At 37.1% G+C, this 13,990-nt stretch overlaps 1 protein-coding gene across 1 annotated transcript in view; it reads right to left on the reverse strand.

Moving 5' to 3' along the window:
* The window catches only part of DNAH11 (dynein axonemal heavy chain 11), a 129,585-nt gene that overhangs the window by 14,659 nt on the left and 100,936 nt on the right, over positions 1–13,990 (reverse strand). Inside the window, 5 exon segments of the mRNA XM_026843087.1 lie at positions 274–396; positions 1,675–1,910; positions 5,454–5,628; positions 6,838–6,860; positions 9,098–9,205. Of these exon segments, the coding sequence (XP_026698888.1) occupies positions 274–396; positions 1,675–1,910; positions 5,454–5,628; positions 6,838–6,860; positions 9,098–9,205 (665 nt within the window).

Raw genomic sequence — 13,990 nt, forward strand, 5'->3', positions numbered from 1 at the left:
CCCCTCTAACAACTAACAGTTGTGGCAACACACATCAAACTCACACACTGTATTAGATTTCACGTCCAATTTGTGAATTGAGAAGTTTGTTGTCTAATAAGATGCAGATACTAACATTTTAATATCTACTTATAACCAGTTTTTAGCCATTGCATTTTAAAAAAGAAATAAATAACTTCATGAAGGGTTATGAAGTAGTAAGCAAACTGTGGCAACCAAAACAATATAGATTCAGTTGTCATGGAAAAATTCTGATTACTCAAGTATACTTACTTTCCCTTTTTAACCGTATGTCCTCCAAGAAGGGGATCAAGTACAGGATCAATAGACACACCCATGTTTTTGATTAGTACAGTCTCTCCACAAGTCAAAGCTCTTTCAATGGTCTTCAGAAAACTTAACATGAAAAAATAAAAAAATAAACCCTCAAATATTAGATCAATTCTGGTTATAGAAATATTTCTTTTATATAATGGAATAGCGAAAGTTTCTCTAAAAGAGCATGGTTTAACCATGCAAAACAGTTCACAAAGAATTTCTCAGTGGTTAAGAGTTTGACAGTTTTGAGTTCAACACCTTTCTGCCTATGCTTTTTCTAGTCCTCATATTAAACAAAAAAATGTATTGCTGGAGCTTTCCTTATAAGCAAATATGAGGATATAGCCCCACATTGAAGACACTGGAATTGACACAGAGAAGTTGGGGGAGCACATATATATTTTTAGCTTTTGTTATGATTTTGATTTTATGTTTTTGTGTTATAGCTTTTGGTATATATATCCTCATCTAAATGATAAACGCTTTCTTGAAGGGTCAGAATCTGAATGACTTGGGAAAACTCTGTTTCAACAGGAACTGAGAAGAGGGTACATAATGGAAAGATAAGTAAGCAGACAATACAGCTTCACATAGATGGGTACTACAAGGTATGAATGAAAAATAACAATTATTTGTGAGGGTTGGAAAAAGTATTTTTAAAAATCAGGGCAAGTGAGGGAAAAGAGCTTATTCAGAGGAGCAGACAGTTTAAATAATTAACATTTATTTAAAAAATGAGGCTTTACTGTGCTGTGTGATTGTGTGTTATATCTGGAATTCAGTAAAATAAACTCAGATAGCTCTCTGAAATGGAGCAGTTAAATCTTACCTAGTTGTCTCGCTAAATCAAAATAAACATGAGAAAAGACATGAACAGATAATTACATGCAAGTGCTATCAACTTACATACAATTCAGTAATAGCAATGAGAATTAAAAACATGTTTGTTTACCCGTGAAGGACCTGATATTGGCTTTTGCTTTGAATGCTGTACACTGGATTGAATCTGTCTCTGCAAGGTGCACGTGCTGTGTTCTGTTGACTAAACTTTACAGTATAAGTAAGGTCATATAATCAGATTCTGCACCTTACCTATTGAAAAAGTGATTTGCCCCTCACAAGAAGAGCACCTGAAGTTCCACTTTATTTCCTCTTCAACACTTGAAAACAGCATAAAAAATGTCCCCCTTCACACATCATTTTAAATAGAAAATGATGGTATGGATAAATAAGAAGCAATGTTGTAATATTTCAAGTCTTCAAGTAAGTGCATTCCAACAAACACCAATCCCTTACAAAAATTAGGGGAACTTGAGGGCAGTAAATGTGAAAGCCAATTCTTCAGCATGCACATACCCTTTCTGTCCTAGATGTACGACTTTAAGGTCAGCTCCATATTTATTCTTTATCCATGTAATTCCCTGTTGCTGGGGATCTATCATCAGAGGCCAGCGCTCGCAGTTTGTTAGAATAGTGGCATTTTCTGTTGACATCCTATCACCGGGCAGTCCCTCGTTACTCCATGCTGCAATCGTAGCATCATCCGTCAATGTGGCAATTGGGTCCAGGCCCTCCGTCACAGGAATAGGAACCTTTGAATAAGAGTGGAATATAATCATCCAGCAAGGTTACCGAGCAGCAAGACATGACTCAGTGTAATGCACAAGATAACTGGGCTGATATAAATTAAGGCTTTCTAGGCAGAAAAGTAAGGAGGATCCCTGTGGAGTTTCAGATGCAAAAGAATATAATAGGAAACGTGATGGGAAGCAGTTTATTGTACTTATAACAGATTTTTAAAGAAAGTGTTTTCATTTAAGACATTTACTTCATAAAAAATATTTATAGCTCAATAAAGTTAAAAAACCACTATATATTATAAAGTTCAGCGTACACAGATTCTGATACTGCAAAATCAATGCTTATGTATGCTCTTGAGCAGGTATTTCTGGAAGATAAATCAGTATTTATCCACATAGAACTTCTAAAACCAGGATTCCCATAGTTCAGCTATGTGTTAACAAGGTCAAAAGTCAAAGAATAGGACCATATATGTGGGCAGAGGCAGCCTTGGAGCTCCTTGGGGTTGTTTAGTCTGGAGAAGAGGAGGCTGAGGGGAGACCTCATCGCCCTCTACAGCTCCCTGAAAGGAGGGTGCAGAGAGCTGGGGATGAGTCTCTTTAACCAAGTAATAAATGATAGGACAAGAGGGAATGGCCTCAAATTGCACCAGGGAAGGTTTAGTCTAGATATTAGGAAGCATTTCTTTACAGAATGGGTTGTTAGGTGTTGGAATGGGCTGCCCAGGGAGGTGGTGGAGTCCCCATCCGTGGAGGTGTTTAAGAGTCAGGCTGACATAGCGCTGAGGGATCTGGTGTAGTTGGGAACTGTCAGTGTTAGGTTAACGGTTGGACTGGATGATCTTCAAGGTCTTTTCCAACCTAGATAATTCTGTGATTCCGTGTGGCACCAGCTGTGGCAACACTCTCCTGTGAGTGCCCATGATCTCCACATACACTAGAGCAGCCATCAGACAGCCACCCTTGCTGGATACTCTCTTGTCACAGGCATTCACAAGGAGATGAAATCAGAAAGAAATGGAACATCTGAAATCAGTGCTTACCAAATGGGTACAGGTGGGAAGGGAAATGCCTAATGCTTCACAATGGAGTAAGAGAGAGTAAATAACTAAGGTATTTGGAAAAAATAAAGTGGCTAGTGGAAGCATAAAAGATCTATACCAAATACCTGGAATTAAATTTTTCCTTACTGAGGCAAAAGGCAAACCATCACCAGTTCCTTCATTATGTTATCCCAGGCCTACTCATTTGTAATTTCTGGATTGAATTCTAAACCCATAATTTAAAGAAAGCACAGCTTCATCAGTATTTAGCCTGAACTATCTTCTACCCCATTCAGAACTGTTTTAAAAACTGTTCCATCAAAATTTTCCTCCTCCCTAGACATGTATAGTCCTTAGTGCTAACTTGTAGCCTGGAGATTCTTTTAAAAGTACACATCGAAATAAAGAGGCATGTAAATGTGGTGTTATTTATAAAGAAATTCATTACATATATTTAAGTGGAGCCAATGTGCACAATTATTAGTATTAATAAGAATAGCACCATACCTCTACTGCAGTTTCTGTAGCTCAATGTCATTGTTCCCATATTATTACAAAATACATACCACCTTAAAATTGTCTAACCCCTTAATTGTAATCATAGAGCCCAAAATAAACATAACTTCTGATGAACTAGCTCAAAATACAAGCACAAAAGGATCATCAGGCATACACTCCCCTCTACAAGCATGCAATGTATGTATGTTCTGTGTGTATCACATTTATCTAAATACGCCAGAAGACTGAAAATATGATTTGTTTTATCTCTGGACTGTAAGGCAAGCAATAGAATAATTTCCATGAGCTGAAATACTTCCTTGTGGAAAACAAGGTATTAGGATTTCTAAACATCTATTTTTAACATCACTTCCCAAATGCATTTCTCTCCTCTCTTCCACTCTTCCGCACTTGCAGGAAAATAATCAAAACTGAAATGAGGTATTTAATCTCACTGCTGTTCAGTGGAAGCATCTTAAAAAGTAAAAAGTTACAGTATAGATTATTTTTATTTACAAAAATGTTCAATCCATTTCAGAGGATTCCTAAAAGAGTTAAGAATGACATTTAGGTGGAAGAAAGTTTTTGAGAAAGAACTTTATCTGCAGACAGATTTTTGGTGGAAAAGGACAGGGAGATGTTCCAGGCAAAAATATCTCCACACAAATAAGTGACTGTTAAACTCTTGCACAAAGCAGATGTCTACAAAAGGGTGTCCCTGCAGTTCTGAGTGCTGACCTTGGGAAGCTTGAATTTGGCTTTGACTGTAGTTCCAGAGTGTCCTCAGGCAATTCAGCTCACCCGCTGTGCCTCAGCTTTATGATTTAAATTGGGGTAAGAGTTCCACACGTCACGTATTTCAGAGAATAAACTACATTAATTACGATATAATGCTGTGGTTTACGGCACATGAGGAACAGGAAACAAGTAGAAAGAGGTGAGGAGCATTTGCAGCACTAATGAAGAAAGAAATGGTCCAAAGCTTCTGTCTTGGTTTCAGCTGGGATAGAGCTAAATTTCCTTTTTAGTAGCTAGAATAGTGCTGTTTTGGATTCAGTATGGGATTTGGTATGGGAAGAATGTTGATAATACACTGATACTTTAGCTGTTGCTAAGAAGTCAAGGACTTTCCAACTCCCCATGTTCTGCTAGTGTGCAGGTGCTGGCAGGGAGTAGAGCCAGAGCACCGGACCCCAAATCCCAATGGAATATTCCCTATCATATAATACCATGATATAGATGAGGGTTGGTCAGGAAGCTGTGGATCTCTCTCTTCTGGGATTCCAGTTTCGGGATTTTCTCTCCTCTGGGATCACTAGCCAGGAACAGGCTGGACATTGGTTGGCAGGTGGTGAGCAATCACATTGTGCATTACTTGTTTATATATTCTAGTATTATTATCACTATTATAATTATTATTTGATTTTATTTCAATTATTAAATAGTCTCCTTACTTTTACCCCTCCAATTCTCTGCCCCTGGGTGATGGAGGGTGAGTGAGTGGCTGCATGGTGTTTGGCTGCCGGCTGGGTTTAAACCACAACACAAGGAAGGGGGAAGAAATCTTTTCAGACACAACTCTAAGGGTTATAACCTCTATGCATTTATTGAACATTATAACCATTTCCTCTGTGTACAAAGGAATGGGAATTATCATAACTACATGCTCTTCCTGGAGCTGACAAGCTAAGTAGAATAGGTGTCTATACAGCTCTATCACTATTTATAGCATTTGCTGTTACACAGGTGTCACAAAAGACGGAATTTGGCATTAAGAATTGGAAAGGGAAGGGATTTTCTTTTGCCAAAGAGAACTTAACCTCTTCTTCCCATTCACCTCAAAATTTACCTGTAATCAGAGGAAAGTATGTGAAAGTGTGCATATCTATATATACTGGAAAACTAATACCTGCAGAGAGCCACTTTTAAATACAGATTTGTACTTCAATTTTTTGATAGATGGAAGCTTTAAGAAACCAGACTCGTCACTCCCATTTTTAACAGTAAATTTTACCTTTTGTGACTTTAGAAAAGTAATCCAGAAATGTTCCATCAGTTCCCAGCAATACTGTTTTGTGAAGGGTCCAAAGTAAGACGCAAATACTGCTGTTAATTAGATATCACCACATAAAGTTTTGGTTTGTGCTTTGAGTTTTTCAACAGACTGAGCTCCAACACATGTTTTTAGACTGCAAAGCAAAATTAGAAAATGTTATTTCCTGAACAACGTTGAAGTCACAGAATGTTTAACCTCCACATTAAAAACCAGAAGCACACAAAAGCACAAGAAAGGTACTGTGTCAGTAAGAGATACACTTCCTAAGACTGCAAGGCTGGAAACAATCCCTACTTTCTGGTGGTGATTTGAAGCCTTTGCAGAGTGCACAACGATGCTCACCCTGGGATATTTTGGATGAGTCAGAAATGGTCTCAGATACTGATGATTTCTTATTAGTAGCTATATGGAAAGCTGTTACTTTATTCCAGTTACGTTGTAAAGACAGCCCACTGTCCATTTTAAATGTTGAAATGGTGAATAAAGAATTGCAGAGGAATTAAACTATCTTCTTTAAAGAAAGTTAATATTTAAGATATGGACCAAATCATCATTTCCTTTCCAATGGGACTTTATAACATGGTATAAAACCTAAACGAGCAGTATTTGGCACACTATACTTTGATTGTTCTGTGTATACAATTCCCAGCAAAAAGGTATGAATGTATGCTCAAATATTTTCAGTATGGAAAGGAAGGTAAAAATTGATCATCATTAGAGTCATCTTCAAACTGATGAAATTCTAGATGTAAAATTGGAATAGATTGCCATAACCTTTCTTCCTCATTTTTACTGTTAGCAATACTCAGGATAAAATAAAAGATGTTTCACAGTCTGTTCACTTGCATCAGAGAAACCTCAGGAAATCATTCTCCAGTGAGCAGAGGGACTGAAGCAAAGAAAGGGTCAGCATGAAAGAAGGCAAGCACACTGCTGAACAACTTATAAGGACTGTACTTTACCCACTGTCCTATAGACATTTATTTTTCAAAGCAATGACAGTAGTAAAAATCCAGTCCTTTACATGATATAATCAAAATCAATGAAAATCACTGAATAGAAAGTATCCTCCATACTTCAAATAATTTCATGTAAAACACTTGCATTTTGCTGGTGCTAGGTGCTTGCGAGCTTAAAAGAATACTTAGATGTGCTCATTCTTGAAAGCCTTAAAAAAGTATAAAATCAATCTTATATAACAACTCTCATTTTAAAAATAAATTTCTATGTGTACTGCAACAAAGTAACAAAATAATTGTTAAATTTTATATTAATGAAGTATTTTCTATTTATATTGTTCAGAACAATCAGAAATATTTACTGAAATGGTTAATCATCCTACCCTGCAAAGGCAGACACAAAATTCTACAATAACAGAAGACTCAAACACTTTTGTTATAAAATATCCATTAAGAAAATGGAAGTATCTTTAATCAAAGTACCGTGCTTAAAAGAATTAGCATTTAAATGTTTCACAGTGTAAATGCAGGAAGTCAGTGTGTGAAAGCCTCCTAAACCCGTTACAGTCATGAGAGATGCCCAAGAAATGACTAGTAAAGGACTACTATTGTTGAAAGCTCTAACAGCAATCTTTGTAATGTAACAGTTTTGGTTTGAAGTATTTTAGACATCCATTTCTGCCTACAGAAGTCATTGGATTCTTCTTTAAACCATTAACTGAAGGCAACAGGACAATAAATCTATTAATTTACAAGAGGGCTTTTTGATTTATCCATTCTCTCTCTTCTTGTTGCCACTGACTGGTAAGTCATAAACAATAAAGAGCACCCACCTCATTCTCCAAAATAGCTTTGAAATTTGAAGATTTACTAAACATAGAATGATTGTCTATTTAAATCTTCTGTAATTTTACCATACCACCCAAGCACCATAAATCACTAGTGACATTGGCTAACAAGGGTTTAAGAGTTGGAACATGCAGTGTAATAAATTTCCAGACAGTTAAAAATCACTATAATTTTATTCTAATGCATTATAGATTGCCTGTAATGTCATCCTGGCCGGGGTGACCCATTTCTAATTTTGAACAGCTGTTCAGCTCGGGAGTTAGTTAATGATTAAATATAAATTGCCTGATTTATTAGTCTGAATGGTTGAGCTTCCAGGTCAATGCTATATAGACAAAATCATCAGTCTTGATGCTTTTCAGAAGTTAACTGTCTCCTGTTCTAGTCAAAAAGAATTTATTCTCAGAGGAAAAGACTTGACATTCTCAATTAATCCTTTAAAATATTTTCCCCCTTAACTTACCCAATAAGTTCACTAATAAAAACTCAAATCTTGGAGAAAAACTTATTTTAACTATGTATAAATCTTCTAATACAGGACTTAGAGACTACCTATGGGCAAAGGCCATTGGCTGCCACAGCTTCCAAAAGCTTTGGAGGTCTGCAGGGTCAGGCCAACAGTGACCTACTCAGGTGTCTTGGGGCAAACAAACGTTTTCATATGCAGATAGTAACACTGACTTCACTGGTTTTCTACCACAGGAAAGATTATTTACATATTTTACATTTTTAGGCATATTAATTTCAGAATCAGGTATCAAAAATGTATCTGCTTTAATTTCACTGGTTTTTTTTAAATTAATTCTACACTCTTACAATCATTTATTTCCAAACTAATTTAATCTTGATTGCCAGACTCTGTTGAGAGATTTGCAGAAACCGAAGCATTCACTGTCTGATCTTAGAAAGCAAGGTCACAGGGATTTTATGAAATCCAACTTAAAATATTTACTCAGACTGCCTTGGGAACTCATGTAGCAGTGTAAATATTCTTTGTATTTTTGTTTTCCATCATTTACATTTATTTGTTAAAAAGGAATGGTTAAAATTCTAGATGATGAATTGAGACAGCACGATTTCTGTAAAGACCTAGGAGAGACTGCACAGCAATGCTGTGGCTGACTTGAATGATTACTGACCGTTAGAAGCAAGTGTTAGCTTTAATGATGTTTGTCTGCAAATAAAGCTAATAACCACACTGAAATATATATAATTTCAACATAAATACATTCCATACTTATTTAAAAATTAATAGTTTCTGCAAAAGGAAAAAACCCAAAAGTAAACATCAAATATCTGATTGGTGCCTTCCACTTATTTGCAATCTAAAGTGCATTGGGGGCAGATCCAGGGTGACTCCATCCTGACCTAGAGGATTATTCAGTCTTTCTGCTCATTAACTAGAGGCTGCCCAGGCTGTCACAATGTGTTCACAGTTGTGTATAAATGTGGTGACTTAGTTATCCAGACTTCTCTCTGGCAATCATGCCAATATCAGTTGCTCAGCAATACATGACTTCTGGGAAATGCAATTATGGTGCAGCACATTTTACTTCTCAGGAGTTTATTAAGGGTTTATTTACGGTGTGGGTTTCTTTTTTTTTTTTTCTTCATTTAAATGATTTCTAAGAAAGGTCATCTCGTCACCTGTCCCCACCCAGCCTTTTTTCCCCACTCAGTCCTCAAAAATTGAAGTTTAACCTCATGCTCAACAAAACATTTCAAAATGTTTCAAACATCACACTAGGATAAACATTCAGGGAAAATACTCTTACCTCAAGGCCAGTCTTTAACCAGCTCAATAGTTTTGTTTGTTCAGTTCACATCATCTTAACATTGGACTTTCTCTGCAACTGCTTTCCCGAGTGAAGCTGTGATCTTACACAGATTGCTATCCAGAACCTGTTCAGAAAAGGGATGGACAAATATTTTAGTTTAAGGTTTGTTGGGTTTTTTTGGCATTTAAAAAAAAAAATAATTTAAAATTTTAATTAATATATTTTAATGAGAATAATTGTAGACAGTACCTTTAAGTCTGAAGGATACAACCTTTAGAGGAAAGGTTTTGTTGTACTCTGAGCACTCCTGGCACAACATAAGTATGTCAGCTAACAATGATTTAGGACAAGACCGCCATTAGAATTCCTTAATAAATATTCATTTAAATGGTGGAGGTCAGGTGCTTGGAGATAATAATAGGAGAAGAAATAGCTGCTTGATCTTCTGCTTGATGTCAAAGGTCTGTATTGTAATGGTTGATCTGAAGGTCCCAGACAAAAGCACAAGTTTCTAGTGCTAGATTCAGTAACAAACATCCTAGGATACTGTAACTACATGGTGCACATTGTAACAAGAGTGAAAAAATGCAAGAACAGAATTATTTTTCCTCTCAAATATGAGCCTGGTGGCATAAGAAGATGCAACAATTTTCTCTTGGGCAGACAGGATGGTTTCATTAGTGACAGAAAACAAGCAGATCTCCTGCATGCTGCAGATCCACACCTTGACCAAAGATCTTTACCCACACTTTCATGCACTCTGCTCAAAGGCAGCAACATACCTTCTCTGCTCTCCGATTTCATACTGAATGTACCTCACCTCAGCAGCAGCACTGCCCACCCCCAGTGAGCCCCTGCAAATTTCCTCTCAGACTGCTCAGACCTTTTTTCTTCAGTCTCTATCACCCTTGCCATATAAGTGGTAATTTGCCGAGCTACAGCATTTTCTCCATATTCTCTTAACTGAGCAGCTAGGATGACATGGGATTTTTAGCTACAGTCATGTAAAATTGTTTCTGTTAATGACTACTTAACTAAAACAGCTGAAAGACGCTTGGACGAGGAGATCTTTTGTTATCACTGTTGATGATACAACACCCTGTCTTTCTGAAAATGTCTTAGAAATACGGTCATAATCAGTCAAGAATAGTTAGTCAACAAAATGGGGGGGGCTTCTGCAGTGAGACAAACAGTAAGGAATGCTCCAACATTTCAGTGGTGGTTTTTTGGTACATAATAGTCTCCTTTATCAGAACACTTCCTACCTCATGACTTTTGAATAGGAAAGTTGTCACTCCAAAACATGCCATTCCCTTTTGTCATTCCTTCATAGAACGTAACATAAATAAAGTGTAAGTCTAGCAACAGCAGGATTACATACTGCATTTTATACCCCTGTACTCTAAATAAATCACGTGTTTTAAAAACGCTTGTTATTGAGAAAGTTAGTGCCACAGAACTATGCTCCACAAATCACAGCAAAGACCCATTACTCTCCATAGCAAGCCTGCTGGACTGTGACCTTGTATAATCCTTTTCAGGCACAGAGTGTATTTTCACTGTATTTAAGTGCTCTTATATGTTAATGACTGTAATGATAAATAACATGAATTGCACCATATCTGCCAAAAGGATAAACTTGGCCCATTTTTAGCCTTAACACTAACAAACATAGTACTGTTCCTTCCTCTTTTTTTTAATATTAACAGCATACTTATTGTAAAATATATGTGTGTGAAGGTAAATCATAATTTTCACAAATATTTTTAGCAGTAGTCTCTTTAAGGATGGAAATCTAATTTATTTTCACTCAAAAAATAATTTTGCTTGTGAAGAAACAATCCTTTTTTCTATTTTCTAACCTGCTCTTCTTTTCATTTACTGTAAATAGACAGTAATTGTTTGACTGGATGGACAAATGCATGTGTTTGTATATTAAAACTTTTAGCATGCAAGAAATGGTCAGTAGGCACCACCATGCACAGAGTATTTTTTATCATCTTGAAAATACTGCAAATGTTTAAAGTGACATACTATATTATTCCCAGTTGGTATATATTTGACATTAAAAAAATCACTGCAACAATGTTCATTATAGCATTGCCCATAGAATCATAGAATCATTTAGGTTGGAAAAGACCTTTAAGATCATCAAGTCTAACCGTCAACCTAACACCACCAAGTCCACCACTAAACCATGTCCCTAAGTGCCACAGGGTCCAGCACCTCGATGTCCTTGTAGTGAGGGTTCAAAACTAAACACAGTATTCAAGGTACAGCCTTACCAGTACTAAGTACAGGAGGATGATCCCTTCCCTGTCCCTGTTGGCCACACCGTTTCTGATACAAACCAGGATGCCATTGGCTGCCTTGGTCACCTGGGCACAATGTTGGCCCATATTCTGCTGGCTGTTGATGAACACCCCCAGGTCCTTTTCCACCAGGCAGCTTTCCAGCCATTATTCCCCAAGCCTGTAGCAACGCATGGGGTTGTTGTGACCCAAGTGAGCCTTGCTGAATCTCATACAATTGGCCTTGGCCCATTGATCCAACCTGTCCAGATCCCTCTGTAGAGCCTTTCTGCCTGCAAGCAGATCAACACTCTCACCCAACTTGGTGTCTGCGAATTTATGAGAACGCACTTGATCCCCTTGTCATTTCTCATTTAAAGAGTGAAAGTACGTTAGTTTAACTGTGCTGTCTAGGCTGAAGATGTATTATTGATTACTAACAGCTGCACCAATTATCATCACTGAGAATTGCTGGCCACAAAAACTTCCATATGAAAAATATGTACAATTCTCCTTCTGTCTCTCTTTGCCAGCAGAAAGAAGCGAATTATGAGTCAGGGAGCACAGAATATCCTTGAATGCAGAAGCAGAGATCACTAACAACTGATATTCTGCCTTCAAGACTATTCTTTAGAAAATTGGACAGAGTAAGGTAGGAAAGAGACAAGCAAATAAATGACCAGAAGGGAAAAGAGCAAGAAATAAACCGAAGTATAAGGGGCAACTGAATGTGGGGATTGATGCTTGGATAATGATGAGAAAAAACTCTAATGCCACTATACAGGCATTTAAAAGAGACTAGATGGAAGAGTAATTGCTTCACTGCTCTTACTGAATTTCTTTAACTCCAAAGTTGAGAGAACTACTGGAAGCCTAGCATTCATAAACAACATCCAAATTCTATCTCTCTTCTGTACTGCTTGATTTCATGCAGATTCAAATGAATTTGCATTGGTAGAGTACCTTCTTCTTGTGGGCTCTACATACTGATCTTGTGCAAGCTTAAAAGAAATTTGGCTCTTCAGAGGATGACGGATAGGGCTGCACAGAACTTCTACTACTCCTGAAGAAGAGGCGGTGAGTGAGATGAAAACTCCCTGCAGAATGGATACAGTCAGCAGGCAGCCCAAATAGAGAGATACAGGAGAATGTCCCTATGTTAAGAATGATCTTTCAACATTAGAGGAATTCTTGTTCTTACGGACTATGAATACATACTAATCAAGTAAGGAATAAGAGCTTTCTACCGGCTGATGGGGTACAGAGGGTTATCAACAGCTAAGATAAATAAAATCTAGGTACCTGTCACTGAGAAGTTCCTGCACTGATCATCTTTTCCAACAGAAATGCAAGTTTTCCTTCTCTTTATACACCCTTCACAGACTCCCTTACACAGTGAATCATGGCCTGACATAAGCCAGCTGGAAGGGGTTGCATAGAGTAAGGGTGCACATTACAAAATACTGAATGCAAACACTAAATAAATAGATCAAGAAGTTACCATAGTTGGAAAAATGGAGCTGATAAAACTTTGCTAGATGTAAAACTCTCTGGAAAAGCTGAAGATAACTGGTGAATATTTATACAGCACTTCATTCTAACTCTAAAAGTGCGTGTCAGCAAAAAGTCAATGTTTCACTCTGAATTTGCATCTTTTCATCAGCTAATCCTGGTAATGCTACTGCTGTATGTGTGTATCAGTCCTCCCCATGGGACAGCATGCTGAACATCATGTCCTCTAACATGTGGATTGATACAAGTTTCCAGCTGAGGAACTCAAACTGATTTTAAATTAAGATTGAACAGCACAGTTCAGGATCATTGAACAGGGATGAAAAATCTCAAAATTTCACTGTTGACAGTGAATCTGCAATATTCATTGTTGACCATGTTGTTCATGTTTAGATGGAGAAAAAGGCTGAGCCCAGAAAGCTAAGCAGAGGCTCTGAAATGCCAGCTGTAACTATGGTTAAAACAAAACCAAGCAAAGTGGTGGATTTCATAAAATCAACAAATGTCAATTCCGTTAAAAAGCGAAAGTGCAAAGATAGGAAATGATGCTGTTCTGTTCCTGCCAGTCTGCAGAGCTCATTCTCCCTACTGAATCTTATTAATGAACTCAGTCTCTCCTCATCCTCTAACATTTCACAGGTAGGAATCTGGCCACTAACGATCAGAAGAAGTGCATCTCTCAGCCATACAATTTGCTATAGTAGAAACTTCATGGATTACCATTTTATGAAGCAGGTGTCACATCCCCAACTTGTTACAATTCTGGAAACTTAAACTTCCTTCTAAGATTCCTAGAGTTTGAAGCTCTGGTGCATGCTAGCTTGCAATATTTTTTTTTTCCTTCTAGTTGACAGTCCTGAGGAAACTATCAATGGCTTTTATACACACATATCTTCATGTTATGGACTACACTTTTATAGACACTTTGATCATTTCCAGTCTGCCACACAGCTACTAGATAAGACATAAATTAAACACTTAATTAAAACTATGTTACTTCAATCACTTTCAAATCTTTCCTTTAAGTAACATTTTAAGTCCTCTCAGTGGACAAGAAATTATATTCTTTATTTTCTATGAGTACAATAGAAACATATATCATTGCT

This window comes from Athene cunicularia, assembly GCF_003259725.1.
Source record: "Athene cunicularia isolate RWA chromosome 2 unlocalized genomic scaffold, athCun1 chr2_part1, whole genome shotgun sequence".
In the NCBI taxonomy this organism is placed as follows: Eukaryota; Metazoa; Chordata; class Aves; order Strigiformes; family Strigidae; genus Athene; species Athene cunicularia.